At 38.9% G+C, this 17190-nt stretch overlaps 1 protein-coding gene across 2 annotated transcripts in view; it reads left to right on the top strand.

The window, feature by feature from the left end:
- The window catches only part of LOC128695271 (voltage-dependent calcium channel subunit alpha-2/delta-1), a 304996-nt gene that overhangs the window by 255089 nt on the left and 32717 nt on the right, over window positions 1-17190 (top strand). For both annotated transcript variants that reach the window (XM_070095427.1, XM_070095426.1), the window contains exons 13-14: window positions 7162-7218; window positions 10891-11058. In XM_070095427.1, the coding sequence (XP_069951528.1) occupies window positions 7162-7218; window positions 10891-11058 (225 nt within the window). The remainder of the gene's footprint in view (window positions 1-7161; window positions 7219-10890; window positions 11059-17190) is intronic.

Below are 17190 nucleotides of genomic sequence, written 5' to 3'. Positions count from 1 at the left end.
CTCTTCCCCTGTCGAGAGCCTCTATGCAGAAGCGAACGTTCCATCCTTATCCGATCACTGTGATGCCCATTGCCTTCGCTACTATGTACGCTCTCATGATCTCCGCAATCCTTCCATTTATAGAATGGTCACTGATATTAGTAGACATTCTTTATTTGTTCGCCGCCCCTGTTTACTCCGTCCCTTCTCTCTTCGCCTTCATTCGCTCTTGTCTTCTCTTCAATTACCACCTTTCTATGTTCATGTAGCATCTCACTTTTCCCTACCCCCCTGGGAAGTTCCAGCTGTTCGAGTCTGTTCTTTCTCTCTCCCTTGCTCAAAAGCCCAACTGTCTATGGTCGCTTCCTGCTCTCTTTTTCTTGACCACTTTCACTCTCATTCTCATGCCATTGCTGTGTACACAGATGGCTCTAAGTCTTCTGACGGCGTAGGATTCACAGCAGTGTTTCCGGACAGCGTCGTACGAGGGCATTTACTATCTTCGGCTAGTATTTTTGCTGCTGAATTGTATGCCCTCCTTGCAGCACTTATCCATATTGCATCTATGCCTGTGTCATCATTTGTGATTGTCTCAGACTCCCTTAGTGCTTTACAGGCTATACAGAAATTTGATACACCTCACCCCTTAGTCCTCCGTATCCAACTTTGGCTACGCCGCATCTTTACCAAGCATAAAGATATTGTTTTTTGTTGGGTCCCTGGTCATGTTGACGTACAGGGCAATGAACAGGCAGACACTGCTGCGCGGTCAGCAGTACATGACCTACCAGTTTCATATAGAGGTATTCCATTTACGGACTATTTTGCTGCAATATCTTCCCACCTTCACACCCGTTGGCAACAACGTTGGTCTACTATGCTCGGCAACAAACTTCAATCTATTAAACCAAGTATAGGTTACTGGCCGTCTTCTTATCACCAGTGTCGAGGTTGGGAGACTACTCTCTCCCGTCTTCGCATTGGCCATACTCGTCTTACTCATGGATATCTCGTGGAGAGGTGCCCTGCTCCTCTCTATGAGAATTGCCAAGCTCCATTATCAGTCAGCCACATTCTGTTGGACTGCCCACTTTATCAACGAGCACGCAGAATTTACCTCCATCGTCGTCTTCGCTCCGCTGCTTTCTCTTTACCTTCCCTTCTCGCTGATGGACCCACCTTTCATCCGGACTCTCTCACTGACTTTTTGACAACAACTGACTGACTTCACAAATTCTGATACCTTCAGCCCTTTCTACTTCAATCTCTTGCTACCCTCTACCCCCGTACTATCCCCTGCCCCCCTGTTTTCTGTAACCTACTGATCATCCCTCCTCCCTTCTGCCATCCAATACCCTAGCTTCCTTCCCTACCCTGCAGCGCTGTATAGCCCTTGTGGCTTAGCGCTTCTTTTTGATTATAATAATAATAATTGGATCGCCCTGCCTCGGTGGGAGACGACTTATGTGTTGAAAAAAAAAAAAAGGTAAGCAAGCAAGCATAATTAATTGTGTATAAATAACATGTACAAGAATATAATGATAATGGTAAAGGCACTGAAGTGCAGTTTAAGAAAATTAATTTTTTTAACATAATTGTATCACAGGCAAAATATTGTTATTACTGTAATAGTTTCTTAAACTGCACTTAGTGTTCTTATATCAGCAATGGAAACAGGAAGCAATACATGCAAGCACTCCTAAGATGATGTACTGTTGATATGTTTAATTAGTAGGTTTATTAGGTTTAAAGCCAATCAACTATATGAAGGTCATTAAGGAAGTATATCACCTGTACATTTCCAGTTAATGATACCTTAGCCCTTAAACTCTCCAAACGTAGATCTACGTTCACTTGCGTAGCACTCCGAACGTAGATCTACATTCGATTTTACACACTTTCTTATGTAAAAAAAAAAACTGATCTACGTTTGGAGCGGTACGCGAGTGAACGTAGATCTACGTTTGGACAGTTTAAGGGTTAATCCCTAATACTATATAAGGATTAAACCTAGGTAGTAGGTTGGTAGAAAGCAACTGCCCAGGGAAGTACTACCATCCTGCCAAGTGAGTGTAAAATGAAAGCCTGTAATTGTTTTACATGATAGTAGGATTGCTGGTGTCTTTTTTCTGTCTTATAAACGTGCAAGACTTCAGGTACGTCTTGCTACTTTTACTTACACTCAAGTCACACTACACATGCATGTACAAGTATACATGTATATATACACACACCCCTATGAGTTTTCTTCTGTTTTCTTACGAGTTATGTTCTTGTTTATCTCTTATCTCCATGAGAAAGTGGAACAGAATTCTTCCTCTGTAAGCCATGCATGTTGTAAGAGGTTACTAAAATGCCAGGAGCAAGGGTCTAGTAACCCCTTCTCCTGTATACATTACTAAAGTTAAAAAGAGAAACTTTTGTTTTTCTTTTTGGGTCACCCTGCTTCAGTGGGACACCGTCGGTTTGTTGAAAGAAGAAGAAGAAGAAGAAGAAGAAGAAGAATAGAGATTAAACTATTAAGTGTATATGTATTGGGATATACACCCATCCAAGTTTATACCAGTTGACACTTCTGCTTTCAATGCATCTGTCAGTACATACACATCAAGAGATTGTATATATAAAGTGATTTGATATTTATAATCTCTGATTTTATATAAATAGCAAAAGCTTGATGACATGTTAATATTTTATATGAAAATGCTACTTGTAATAGATATTATATTGTGTAGTAAAAGTAGGTCTTAGGGATGTGTAATGTCGCCATGGTTGTTTAATATATTTATAGATGGGGTTGTAAAAGAAGTAAATGCTAGTGTGATGGGGAGAAGGGTAGGATTAAATTTTGGGGAATTAAATACAAAATGGGAGTTGACAGTTACTTTTTGCTGATGATACTGTGCTTTTGAGAGATTCTGAAGAAAAGTTGCAAAGGTTAGTGGATGAGTTTGGGAGGGTGTGTAAAGGTAGAAAGTTGAAAGTGAACATAGATAAGAGTTAAGTGATGAGGGTATCAAACATTTTAGATAAAGAAAAATTGGATATCACAATGGAGAGAGGGAGTATAGAAGAAGTGAATGTTTTCAGATATTTGGGAGTTGACTTGTCAGCAGATGGGTTTATGAAACGTGAGGTTAACCATAGAATTGATGGAGGAAAAAAAAGGCGAGTGGTGCGTTGAGGTATCTGTGGAGACACAAAAAAAACGTTATCCATGGAGGCAAAGAAGGGAATGTACGAAAGTATAGTGGTACCAACACTGTTATATGGGTGTGAAGCTTGGGTTGTAAGTGCTGCAGCGAGGAGGTGACTGGAGCCAGTGGAGATGTCGTGTCTAAGGGCAGTGTGTGGTGTCAATATTATGCAGAGAATTTGGAGTGTGGAAATTAGGAGGAGGTGTGGAGTTGCTAGAAGTATTAGTCAGAGGGCTGAAGAGGGGTTGTTGAGGTGGTTTGATCATTTAGAAAGAATGGAACAGAGTAGAATGACTTGGAGAGCGTATAAATCTATAGGGGAAGGAAGGCAGGGTAGGGGTCGTCCTCAAAAAGGTGGGAGAGAGGGGGTAAAGGAGGTTTGTAGGCAAGGGACTTGAACTTCTAGCAAGCATGTAGATAGGAGTGAATGGGGACAAATGGTTTTTGGGACCTGTTGATCTGTTGGAGTGTGAGCAAGGTAATATTTTGTGAAGGGATTCATGGAAACCAGTTAGCCAGACTTGAGTCCTGGAAATGGGAAGTAAGTACAATGCCTGCACTTTAAAGGAGGGGTTTGAGATATTGGCAGTTTGGAGGACCTTCTAAACTGTCATATCTGAGTGCCTCTGTGCTGTATAGCCCTTGTGGCTTAGTGCTTCTTTTTGATTATAATAATAATGAGTGCCTCTGTAAAGACAGTGATAATGTATGAGTGATGGTGAAAGTGTTGAATGATGATGATAGTATTTTTCTTTCTTTTTGGGTTTTTCCTTCTTTTTGGGTCACCCTGCCTCGGTGGGAAACGACCAATGTGTTAAAAAAAAAAAAAAACTTTTATAGAGGGTTTGCTTATTGCAGGAATTACAGCACAGTATGTCACATGAACATTTTTCTGATAAATACCTTGCTTTTCCAAGTATTTTCAAGCATTTTAAAATGCTACCAAAATACCGTCGCTAAATGAAGAATATATGTATACTCTTAGAATGTTATATGATAGGTTATTCCTTTGGTGTTGTTGTCTACAGAAATTTTATCTGAAGTTTTAACAGTTACTGCTGCTGCTGCCACAACCACCACTCTCCTCCCCTAACCAGATCACCACTTGGGTGACAAGCAGCTTACTAATAGAAAACATTTGACTCGCACTCCCAAGATGCTGGGTTGGATTCCTAAGCATACCAATACATATAGATGCAGGTTTCCTTATGCACCTGTTTTCTCTGCTTACTCAACAGTAAACATAAATACCTGTGTGTATGTATGTTGTGGATTGCATCAAAGGAAAGATCTGCTATTGTCTACAGATGTGTTAGATTCTCCAGTTCTGTCTTAAGTTAAAAAAATTTTCTTTAACACACTGGTCATTCACCATCCATTCAATAGCTGCCTTGCCATAGGTGTGCAGAACAGTTGTTAAATTAATGTTGGTGAGTGTTTCCCTCTTTTTGGGGTTCCCCTACCTGAGAGATGGCCAGTGTCTTAAAAAAAAATAGTCGTATTCTGGGCCAATGACAGTGTATGAGAAAACTGCAGACCTTCTGGAAGACATCCTGGGAAAAATGGAAATGTGTAAGAAAACACCAGCCCTACTGAAAGTCATATTCTGAGCAAATGGAAATGTGTAAGACTGCTGACCTGCTGGAAGTATACAAGTGTTTGGTAAAAGGTACCTGCACATTGTGGTGTATCTTATAATATTAAGCAAAAAATCTACTATTACCATTGCTACTACAATTTCCCTGTATTTATAGTGTGTATTTTTATATGCACTCCATGGGGAAGTAGAGAAGAATCCTCTGTAAGCCATGTTTGTCATAAGAGGCCACTACAATGCCAGGTGCAAGGGGCTAGTAACCCCCTTCTGTATAAATTACTAAATATGAAAAGAAAAACTTTGACGGTGTTTCTTCTTTTTTGGGGTCACCTGTCTCGGTGGGAGAATTTGGGTGTTAAAAAAAATTATATACAGTAGTTTACATCTTCACCTGCAAGAACAGAAATAATCTCTTGGTATTATTAAATGTGAAAAAGTGAAATATGAATACTGAAGAAGTTAGTCATTATTAATCTTTTGGACCCTTGTAGGTTTAGTGCTTCTTTTTGATTAAAATAATATTAATCTTTTGTTTGTGGTTTTATGTGCAGTACTTTATATAGGTTAAATTTCAGAAAATATTAAAATTTTATGCCTTTTTTTATAAGGATCACATCAAAATAGATTTCTAAACTACAGGCAGACCACGCTTTATACTGCTAGTTAGATTCCCGGCTACTGCTGTAAAATGAAACAGCCTTCTTTTTTTTTTTTCCTTTTTTTCACACCTTCAAATGCATATAAAGGCCTGATAACATGTTTACACTATCTTAAAAATGCATATACACTACACGCATTACTTGCCTTAAAAATAATTTTGTCCTTGGCTAATAGTGAGTGGTAAATATATTTATTGTAGGAAGTCTGAATAAATGAAGAATAGGTATAATTGAAAACCCCTACATTAGTGAAACACTGTAAAACGAGGCCTGCCTGTACATAAGTTATATTACTTGATCCAAGGAACTACTGTATATTAGCTATGTATTTGGTATTAATACATGTTTTACATGAGTAGTGTAAGGCATTAATAAATACTGTAGTGTATTGGAAAATAGTTAAAAAGAGAATTTATGATAAATATGGTATTTTGCAATTACAGTGTATATAAACGTTCTTACAATAATAAGAACAAAGGTTAGATCATTGAAGGGTAAAAAAAAAAAAAACAGAATTTAGACTTTTGTTTTCAGGTTTCAATTAACTTTTGTACAACTCTACAAACATAGTGTAGGAATATCAAGGGCAGTATTTATAATATGTAGTAATCATTAAAAATGAGCATTATTAACAGTGTAAATGTGTTGCAAGGATATCCTGCGTAAGGCACACACAGTAAAAGGAGATCTTTAGTAGTAGCACTGTTTATCTACACGAGACTTTATCAAGTGATAAAGCCTCACTTATTACAAGATGGACATAAATATACAGAGATCCTAGGATGGCAAAGCTGATTCCATGTCTTAGAAACTTCTAAAAACATAGGATGAAAGCACTGAATTTGCACTATGGAAAGGTGTTGAATTAGGGTAGAGATGACCGACGTGTACAATTGGTTAACAGGAATTAATAATTGGGGTATAAATAGCATATTGAAAATATCTAACCAAAACAGGACTTGCTGAAATGAATTCAAGTTGGAGGAATTTAGATATAGAAAGAACATTGGGAAGACTGATTTGGCAGTCGAGTTGTGGATAGGTGGAATAAGCTTCAGGTAACATCATTGAGGCAAAAACCTTGGATAGCTTTAAATACAAGTTGGATGCATACATGAGTGGGTGTGAGCTGGACCTACTTAGCATGGGCCAGTAGGCCTGATGCAGTGTTACTTTGTTTTTATGTTTTTGTAATCAAGCTTCATGTAGGTGAAAAGTTGTACTAATAATGGTCTCCTCTTACTGTTAGTGTGTTCTTACCACTTGTTGTATATGCCACACTTCAACTGAAGTATAACTCTGTTGGCCCTTAAAGCTTATTTTATCGTGGTGATTCAGCTGGTTGTGTTAGTGTAAGGAGGACTTGCACATGGCTGCTCTTATTGCATGACTCACTGTTGTCTGTACTCTGCTTTCCTCTTGTTGTTTGCCTACTTTGCATCTTGGTAAGGATTTCCACTTGTTTTATTAAATACAGTTTTCACTTAGTGATGTGCACGAAGATGTATTTGTTCTAATTGTAGTATTACACTCTGGGAATACAGTACTAATACTGTATCATGAAGAATATAATGAAATGTAAAGCATTGTACTGTATTTTGCATATTAGTTTATTTCATTTATGAAAAATACTTATTTAAATGACTCTGTGACATATATGAATATACTGTACATTATTGCACTTTATTAAATTAATGACCTTGATGAGTGTGAATCTCTACATTTACAGACAGAGGAGCTAACGGTGTCACTAACCAGGCCAGTGTACAACACGTCATACTATTCTGTGAGTAATCTTATATTTTCTGTATACTTTCTTAATTTGTATAAATGAAATACTACATGTATGTAAAAATTAAATAGTATTAATTTTTTACATATTATGTGATGTGCCAAGTCCACAGTGGGGCATGTCACATAATAAAAGCTTTCTCTGTTAAAAGTGTCTGAAGTTATTACATGTTGGCTTATGTCACTGTTAAAGATCATGGTAGATAATTAATATTTTAAAGAAGTTCTCACTGTATGACAGGAGGAAACTTGATTACCAGATGCAGGATTATAAACTGAAACTGGTAATTTTTACGTTCACCCTGGACCCAGGTGCAGAATTTTGTTAGCATTATATTGAAAACGTGCTCATTGAGCATGTGATACTAATTGAATTTCTACCATATTCATAGGGAAAACCCTGAACCCATGAGGGTTATGATGTGCCTGGAAAATGGGAGTTAATCAGGTAGCTTCAAGTTCCTTAGATCGAGTTCTTCACCAGCATAAAGGTACCTTCCTTCAGGGGACAAATAGTGTGGTACAGTAATGGAATAAGAGCCAGAAGCAGGTAATAAGAGCCAAGAGGATGCAATAAGAGCCAAGAGAGACCATGAGCATGTTAAAAAAAAAATTACCAGTAAAATTGGTATTACAAAAGAAAAGTAGTTTCAAGTTGTTCCAGAAAATGGGACGTACTGGAATATAGAAATACAGTGATTCCTATACTTACGAGTTTAATCCATTCCATGGCCTTGCGTGCATCTGGATTTGCTTGTTTGCAGAGTCAATTTTCCTCATTTAAATTAATTGAAATGGAATTAATTCGTTCCAGTGGAATTCCAGGCACAACAAAATACTTCAATAATTTCCCTAATATCAACTCTATGACTTATTTATCTATCACACTTCATCTAATATGACATAATAAACAATATTAATAACATAGAAACATGATATATACACTAAAATGAATAAAACATGTCATTACGTATGTGGCTAGTGGTGGTGATAGCGGCCATTGCTGTTGTTGGGGTTTGTAGGGCCACCACAGTTAGTTTAATATGTTACCACCACAATGGCCATTCCTGCTCCTGACTACATGTGTAGAGAACCTAGGATAACCCAAAAAAGTCAGTGACTTATAATTACTACACTCTTAATGCTACACTTTGTTACTGACTCCTTCTGCTTTAATATTGTACTCATCGTAGAAATGGTAGCTGGTACTGCCTGGCCAAGTCCTTAACACTCAAAACTAGTTTGTTTATCTATGATTGCCTGCTTTAATTCCATGGAAATCATCCTCTGTTTCTTCTCAGCACTGTCCTTTGCACTTACTTTCTTAGGACCCTTGGTTAGAAGCAAGAAATTTCACAAAATAACTGCACAAAACATAAAGAAAACACAAGAATTCCTTCCACCACGAGTGGAGTGGACTGAGCATTGTTTTGATACATACTGCCATCCCATGGTGGCATTCGGAAACTCACTTATAGTATAGGGTACAACAAGGTCTGCCACTGCTGCTTCATGTTGTCTGCCACTGCTACCTCATGATGTCTGCTCCTACTTTTGCTAGTGTGTCGAAGAGCTTTCCAATATGTGAAGGTTGAGGGGCAGTGCCAATCGGACAGGTATTGGACATTTGTTTACTCTTGAACATCGCCAAAGAATTGAACATTTCTGCTACTTTGAACTCAGTTTCGATGTACTTTTTGTCATGAAACTAATCAAAATCATATCTATTCCTGTAGTATATCTTCCATTCTATCAAATGAGACCAAAAAAAATGAGAATACAACCATAAAAACCATACGAAAATACACTACTAAGGGGAGGCTAGTGGCTGAGAAGTGAACTCCATTATTTATGGTCCAATTTCTTTCATTTTTCGTGTACATTAAGAAGCATCTTCCCATCATACATTGACCAAGTTTCAATAAGATAGTCCAACAAACAACTGAGATCTAATTCCCTACAGCAAGAGCCCCTCACCAGTGTCGAGGAATCTCCCTCGAGGCCCATTCGCATCTGGAAATTTCGCTCGCGTCTGGAAGCAAATAATTGACCGAGCAACTCCTCGTATATGGAAAAACTCACATGTGGATGCACTTGTGAGTAGAGGTACCACTGCAATAATAATAATAATAATAATAATAATAATAATAATAATAATAATATAATAATAATGTGATGTTGCCATGGTTGTTTAATATACATGTATTTATAGATGGGGTTGTAAGAGAAGTGAATGCTTGGGTGTTGGCAAGAGGTGTGGGGTTAAAAGATAAATAATCTAACACAAAGTGGATGTTGTCACAGTTGCTCTTTGCTCATGACACTGTGCTTTTGGGAGATTCTGAAGAGAAGTGGTAGAGGTTGGTGGATGAGTTTGGTAGGGTATGTAAAAGAAGAAAATTAAAAGTGAATATAGGAAAGAGTAAGGTGATGAGGATAAAAAAAAATTAGGTAATGAAAGATTGGAAATCAGATTGAAGGGAGATAGTATGGAGGAAGTGAATGTATTCAGATATTTAGGAGTGGATATGTCAGCAGAGGGTCTATGAAAGATGAGGTGAATCATAGAATTGACGAGGGGAAAAAGGCGAGTGGTGCACTAAGGAGTCTGTAGAGACAAAGAACTTTGTCTATGGAAGCAAAGAGGGGAATGAAGGAGAGTATATTTATACCAATGCTCTTATATGGGTGTGAAGAATGGGTGGTGAATGTTGCAAGAAGAAGGCTGGAGGCAGTGGAGATGTCATGTCTAAGGGTAATGTGTGGTGTGACTATAATGAAGAGAATTCATAGTTTGGAAATTAGGAGGAGGAGGTGCGGGATTACCAAAGCTATTATCCAGAGGGCTGAGGAGGGGTTGTTGAGGTGTTCAGACATATAGAGAGGATGGAACAAAATGAAATGACTTTGAGAGTGTATACATCTCTAGTGGAGGGAACCTCTAGGGTAGGAGTTGGCTGAGGAAAGGTTGGAGGGAGGGGGTAAAGGAGGTTTTGTGTACAAGGGGATTGGACTTCTAGCAAGCATACGTGAGCATGTTAGGTAGGAGCAAATGGAGACAAATGGTTTTTAGGACTTGACGTGCTGTTAGAGTGTGAACAAGGTAACATTTATGAAGGGATTCAGGGACACCAGCAGGTTGGACTTGAGTTCTGGAGATGGGAAGTACAGTGTCTGCACTCTGAAGGAGGGGTGTTAATGTTGCAGTTTTATAACTGTAGTGTAACCCCACCTCTGGTAAGACAGTGATGGAGTAAATGATGGTGAAAGTTTTTCTTTTTCGGGCCACTCTGCCTTGGTGGGAGACGGCTGATGTGTCAGTAAAAAAATAGATAAATTAATAATAATCTTTATTTCTACAAGTACATGTACAAAGTATACATACAGGCCGAGCTGACATCAGTGACATACTACTGTATAGAAAGCCCCTTGTTATGCAGAGCATTTTGGGAAAATTAGGTCATTTTTTTTCCCCAGGATGCGACCCACACCAATCGACTAATGCCTAGATACCTGTTTTACTGTGATAGGTGAACAGGGACAGCTGAGATCTTATTGTAAGAATACAGTATATTTATTATATAGCATTTGTTGTACCAAATATTAAAATACGATATGTATATACGTAATAAATGCAAGTCATTACACTGACCATCTTTGTTGACAGAATACATCAACATTAGCAGGAGTTGCAGGCATTGATATCCCTATACAAACCCTAAAGAATCTCTCGCCCTTTGAAGCCCTGGGACCAAATGGTTACGCATTCATCATTAACCACAATGGTTTCCTTGTGCTTCATCCAAGACTCTGCAAACAACTCTCCTATCTTTTGGTGAGATCAATATTATTTTTTTAAATACAGTGGACCCCCAGTTAACGATATTTTTTCACTCCAGAAGTATGTTCAGGTGCCAGTACTGACCGAATTTGTTCCCATAAGGAATATTGTGAAGTAGATTAGTCCATTTCAGACCCCCAAACATACACGTACAAACGCACTTACATAAATACACTTGCATAATTGGTCGCATTCGGAGGTGATCATTATGCAGGGGTCCACTGTACTTTCAGATGTGTTTATGTAATGTCGTGAAAATTGAAAATATGTACTATGAGTATAACAGTATATGAATTATGGTAGGAAAAAATGTCGTACTGTACGAGCCCCAGTTTTAGCAGTACAGTACTTAAGTGTTCTGAATCGTAAGGCTGAGGCTTATTATGATAGAACAATCAAGGGCACGTTCTGTTGAAAGAAAATGAGAAACTGTTTCATGTCATAATGATGCATTTTCTAGTTTTCTTGATTAATGATGCAATTTGCAGTCTCTTGATTAATGATGCAATTTGCAGTCTCTTGATTAATGATGCATTTTGTAGTCTCTTGATTAATGATGCATTTTGTAGTCTCTTGATTAATGATGCATTTTGCAGTCTCTTGATTAATGATGCATTTTGCAGTCTCTTGATTAATGATGCATTTTGTAGTCTTATTAACCATTTCAGGGTCCAAGGCCAAAATTGGAAGGGGTGCCCCAGTGTCCAAGAAATTTTGAAAAAAAAAAAAAAAAAAAAAAAAATTCTTACAGAATTAAGAGTATATTTTTGTGAAGGTAATAAAACAAAAAAAAAATTTCTGATCAGTACTTACTGAGATACAGTGCCGAGAAGTTGACCCAAAATGACCGGGTGGAGGCAACATCGACGATTTCCACATACGCGCGTTACTTTATTTTACATTTTTTATAATTTTTTCTTTTTTCTAATTTTTTTCTTTTCCTACTAACATTTGGGGCCTGAGAGACCAATACTGTATATAATGTATATATATAAACTCACTGTATTGAACACAATAACTGCACTAAAGTTATTATAATATTGTTTACCACTTTTGTTTATTACAATAAACATGCACAAATCTTGTATAATACTAATGTTCTATCATATATTTACATATGTACAATCACTGGACATGTTTTTAGAACTGCTGCAGCTTGTGAAACTCCTTGAAACAAGGCACCATGCACAGAGGTACCTTACATTCCTCGCACATAAACCGAGTGTCTTTGTTGCCGTCGTTTTGTTTGTGCACAGACAACACATCTCTGCTGAGCAAGTTTCTTCTTAGTTGCAGGAAGCTGTATTATGAAGTGATCGCCTTCCCTCCTCAAACACTTGGGTATATCCTGAGGAGTTCGAGGACGGTTTTGTATAGCAGGTGTTGTTACCTGGTATTTCATTATGAGTTGTCTGACAACAGACAAACAAAATTCACCAGAGGTTGGTCTGTTGCCAGTCTTCATTTGGTACATATTATATGCATTGAGCATTGAAATGTCCACGAGATGGAAGAAAAGTTTCATATATCACTTGTAACTCTTACGAACACAATCAGCAAAGCCAATCTGCCTATCACATTTGTCAACCAAGCACATGTTTTGTATATAATCAATCACTGTCACTGGTTTTCGAATATGTTCATTAGTCATTCTATCAACTTTGCCACTGTCTTGCATTTCGTTACGGTGAATGGTTGTCAACAATGTGACATCTCGTTTGTCTTGCCACCGTAATGCCATGATGTCATTGGCAGTAAACACCTGCACCTCATCACCACGAGTGCCTGCGTTGAACCTGGGCATGTGTTTACGATTAGAATTCACTGTGCCACACACATCTGTCTTGTTCACTCGCAAGAAATCACTGAGTAAAGGGCTTGTGTACCAGTTATCGGTATATAATGTATGCCCCTTGCCAAGATAAGGTGCCATCATGCTTCTCACTATGTCACCTGAGATACTCAATAACATCCTGGTATCTTTCAATGTTTTACTTCCCATGTATACAACATTATCCAATACCAGGCCACTGTCAGTCACAGAGTACAAAGAGTTTTATACCAAAGTGTTTCCTCTTGCTCGGTGTATACTGTTTGAATGACAGTCTACCTTTGAACAAAATCAAAGATTCATCAAGTACAAGATTCTTGAATGGATAAAAGTACACATTGAACTTTTGTTTGAGATACATAAAAACATTTCTAATCTTGTATAACCTGTCACTTCTGTCAGGCCTGGTTTTGTCAGAGAAGTGCAACATACATAACAGTAAGATAAACCTGTTCACTGGGATGATTTCACTGAAGACCGGGGTAGAAATTAGCCGATCTGTGGACCAGTATGCTTTTATATTATGCTTATAGACATAAGGCATAAGCATTATTGTTGCAGAAAGCAAATACATTTCTGCAACAGTTGTCTCTTTCCACCGGTGTAGTCTTGACTGTGGTGATATCATCGTATTTGCCATGGTGTACTTAAAATACTTGTTACTTTCCCTGACAATAGTTTCCATCAAGGGCTGGTCAAAGAATAGTTCAAAAAATTCCAGTTCATTGGCAGTGGTTCCAAGGGGACAAGTAGGTAGAATTCCACTTTGAGAGTCATCAAACTGGTGGGGCTTGGGAACAAAATTGGGATTTTGCTGCCAATCCCAGATACGGTTTGCTGGTGGATACTGGACATCATAGGCTGGTTGTGGTGGGCTGGTGGCTGACGCTCCGCTTTGTCCTTGAACTGAGGAGTCAGCACTGTGGGTCCCAGGCTGGGCTGGTGAGTCATGCATGGCCGTGGCACTACCATTTATTTATTTATTTATTTATTTTGTCTGCAAACAGTACATTGAGATTTTATATTTACAATAGTGGGTTGCAATGCAAAGAGAGCCTCTATTATACCTAGGCATTATGGGCCACCTTAACATTATTGGCTTAGTCTACTTAATACTAAGGAGTATATCAGTTGTACAGTAGGATAGTAATTATTTCATAGTTGTACAGTAGAATATTAATTATAAATGAATCAAAATTTGTATAATACCACCACCACCTACTGATGCTTGTGGTCTATCCATGCCAAGTGTAGCCACATCATCCTCACTTTCACTGCCTATTCCTGGTGTAGGGCCACGGGATGTACTGTCCCCTGGGCACTGCATAGGGAACACTACCCGAGCGCATGCAGTAGGGTATGTACCGACGCTTCACTGGTGAATGTTTCCTCACTATCACTACTCGAATGATCATCAAGAGCAATAAAATCACAATCCACGTCACTATCATCATCATTACTGAAGTCAGAGGCCTGGCCACGCGAAAATAATAGTTTTCTCTTGCGATGAGGTACAACTGACCGTGACTGAGGAGTGCCCACACCAGAGGTAGAAGGTTGAGGATTGTCAGGGTTTTCTGCACTATTATCGATATCCTGGTCATTCCTTTCGGTCACTAACTGATCAAAGCCAAAGAATTCGTGTTCATTTCCACTCCCGTCAGAGTCAGAACTATTAGATAGGAAGAGGAGAGTCCCAATTTTCATTGGAGTGAGAGCTGCCTTGCAACGAGGCATGGTGAACAAAGGTAACTGAGCCGGCATTCCCACAATGCTATGCGGGCGCCTAGAATTTTTGTTTACAGCACACACACCACACAGACCCATTCTCTCACATGTAGGCCTACCAGCCTTTTTGCGCTAAATTTGATGCCACTAGATCTACGGTTTGGACCCTGAACGTAAAGCCGTAGATCCACGGCACGGACCCTGAAAGGGTTAATAATGCATTTTGCAGTTTCTCTTGATTGATATGTTAGCCCAGGTTCCTCCTTCCATTTTTTCTAATTTTTTTTATTATCACACTGGCCGATTCCCACCAAGGCAGGGTGGCCCGAAAAAGAAAAACTTTCACCACCATTCACTCCATCACTGTCTTGCCAGAAGGGTGCTTTACACTACAGTTTTTAAACTGCAGCATTAACACCCCTCCTTCAGAGTGCAGGCACTGTACTTCCCATCTCCAGGACTCAAGTCCGGCCTGCCGGTTTCCCTGAACCCCTTCATAAATGTTACTTTGCTCACACTCCAACAGCACGTCAAGTATTAAAAGCCATTTGTCTCCATTCACTCCTATCAAACACGCTCACGCATGCCTGCTGGAAGTCCAAGCCCCTCGCACACAAAACCTCCTTTACCCCCTCCCTCCAACCTTTCCTAGGCCGACCCCTACCCCGCCTTCCTTCCACTACAGACTGATACACTCTTGAAGTCATTCTGTTTTGCTCCATTCTCTCTACATGTCCGAACCACCTCAACAACCCTTCCTCAGCAGTCTGGACAACAGTTTTGGTAATCCCGCACCTCCTCCTAACTTCCAAACTACGAATTCTCTGCATTATATTCACACCACACATTGCCCTCAGACATGACATCTCCACTGCCTCCAGCCTTCTCCTTGCTACAACATTCATCACCCATGCTTCACACCCATATAAGAGCGTTGGTAAAACTATACTCTCATACATTCCCGTCTTTGCCTCCAAGGACAAAGTTCTTTGTCTCCACAGACTCCTAAGTGCACCACTCACCCTTTTCCCCTCAATTCTGTGATTCACCTCATCTTTCATAGACCCATCCGCCGACACGTCCACTCCCAAATATCTGAATACATTCACCTCCTTCATACTCTCTCCCTCCAATCTGATATCCAATCTTTCATCACCTAATCTTTTTGTTATCCTCATAACCTTACTCATTCCTGTATTCACTTTTAATTTTCTTCTTTTGTATACCCTACCAAATTTATCCACCAATCTCTGCAACTTCTCTTCAGAATCTCTCAAGAGCACAGTGTCATCAGCAAAGAGCGACTGTGACAACTCCCACTTTGCGTGATTCTTTATCTTTTAACTCCACGCCTCTTGCCAAGACCCTTGCATTTACTTCTCTTACAACCCCATCTATAAATATATTAAACAACCACGGTGACATCACACATCCTTGTCTAAGGCCTACTTTTACTGGGAAATAATTTCCCTCTTTCCTACATACTCTAACTTGAGCCTCACTATCCTCGTAAAAACTCTTCACTGCTTTCAGTAACCTACCTCCTACACCATACACCTGCAACATCTGCCACATTGCCCCCCTATCCACCCTGTCATACGCCTTTTCCAAATCCATAAATGCCACAAAGACCTCTTTAGCCTTATAAAAATACTGTTCACTTATGTGTTTCACTGTAAACACCTGGTCCACACATCCCCTACCTTTCCTAAAGCCTCCTTGTTCATCTGCTATCCTATTCTCCATCTTACTCTTAATTCTTTCAATAATAACTCTACCATACACTTTACCAGGTATACTCAACAGACTTATTCTCCTATAATTTTTGCACTCTTTTGTCCCCTTTGCCTTTATACAAAGGAACTATGCATGCTCTCTGCCAATCCCTAGGTACCTTACCTTCTTCCATACATTTATTAAATAATTGCACCAACCACTCCAAAACTATATCCCCACCTGCTTTTAACATTTCTATCTTTATCCCATCAATCCCGGCTGCCTTACCCCCTTTCATTTTACCTACTGCCTCACGAACTTCCCCCACACTCACAACTGGCTCTTCCTCACTCCTACAAGATGTTATTCCTCCTTGCCCTATACATGAAATCACAGCTTCCCTATCTTCATCAACGTTTAACAATTCCTCGAAATATTCCCGCCACCTTCCCAATACCTCTAACTCTCCTCTCCTATTTTTAACTGACAAATCCATTTTTTCTCTAGGCTTCCTTAACTTGTTAATCTCACTCCAAAACTTTTTCTTATTTTCAATAAAATTTGTTGATAACATCTCACCCACTCTCTCATTTACTCTCTTTTTACATTGCTTCACCACTCTCTTAACCTCTCTCTTTTTCTCCGTATACTTTTTTCTAATACTGTATTTTATTAATACATACTTTCAAAATTTGCCCACTATTTTATTCAATACTGTTATTATCAAAATATTTACTACAAATACTGTTTTACTGACCCCAAAGTATAATTGAGCATTGGAGGTTTAGCAGTATTTTCTGGGATACTGTAATAGATTAAGCACTGAAAGCAATTGGAAATTTAAGTCAGCA

This window comes from Cherax quadricarinatus, chromosome 50 (genome assembly GCF_038502225.1).
Source record: "Cherax quadricarinatus isolate ZL_2023a chromosome 50, ASM3850222v1, whole genome shotgun sequence".
Lineage (NCBI taxonomy): Eukaryota > Metazoa > Arthropoda > Malacostraca > Decapoda > Parastacidae > Cherax > Cherax quadricarinatus.
Note: the sequence above shows the minus strand (reverse complement) of the source record. Positions and strands in the feature narration are given on the sequence as shown.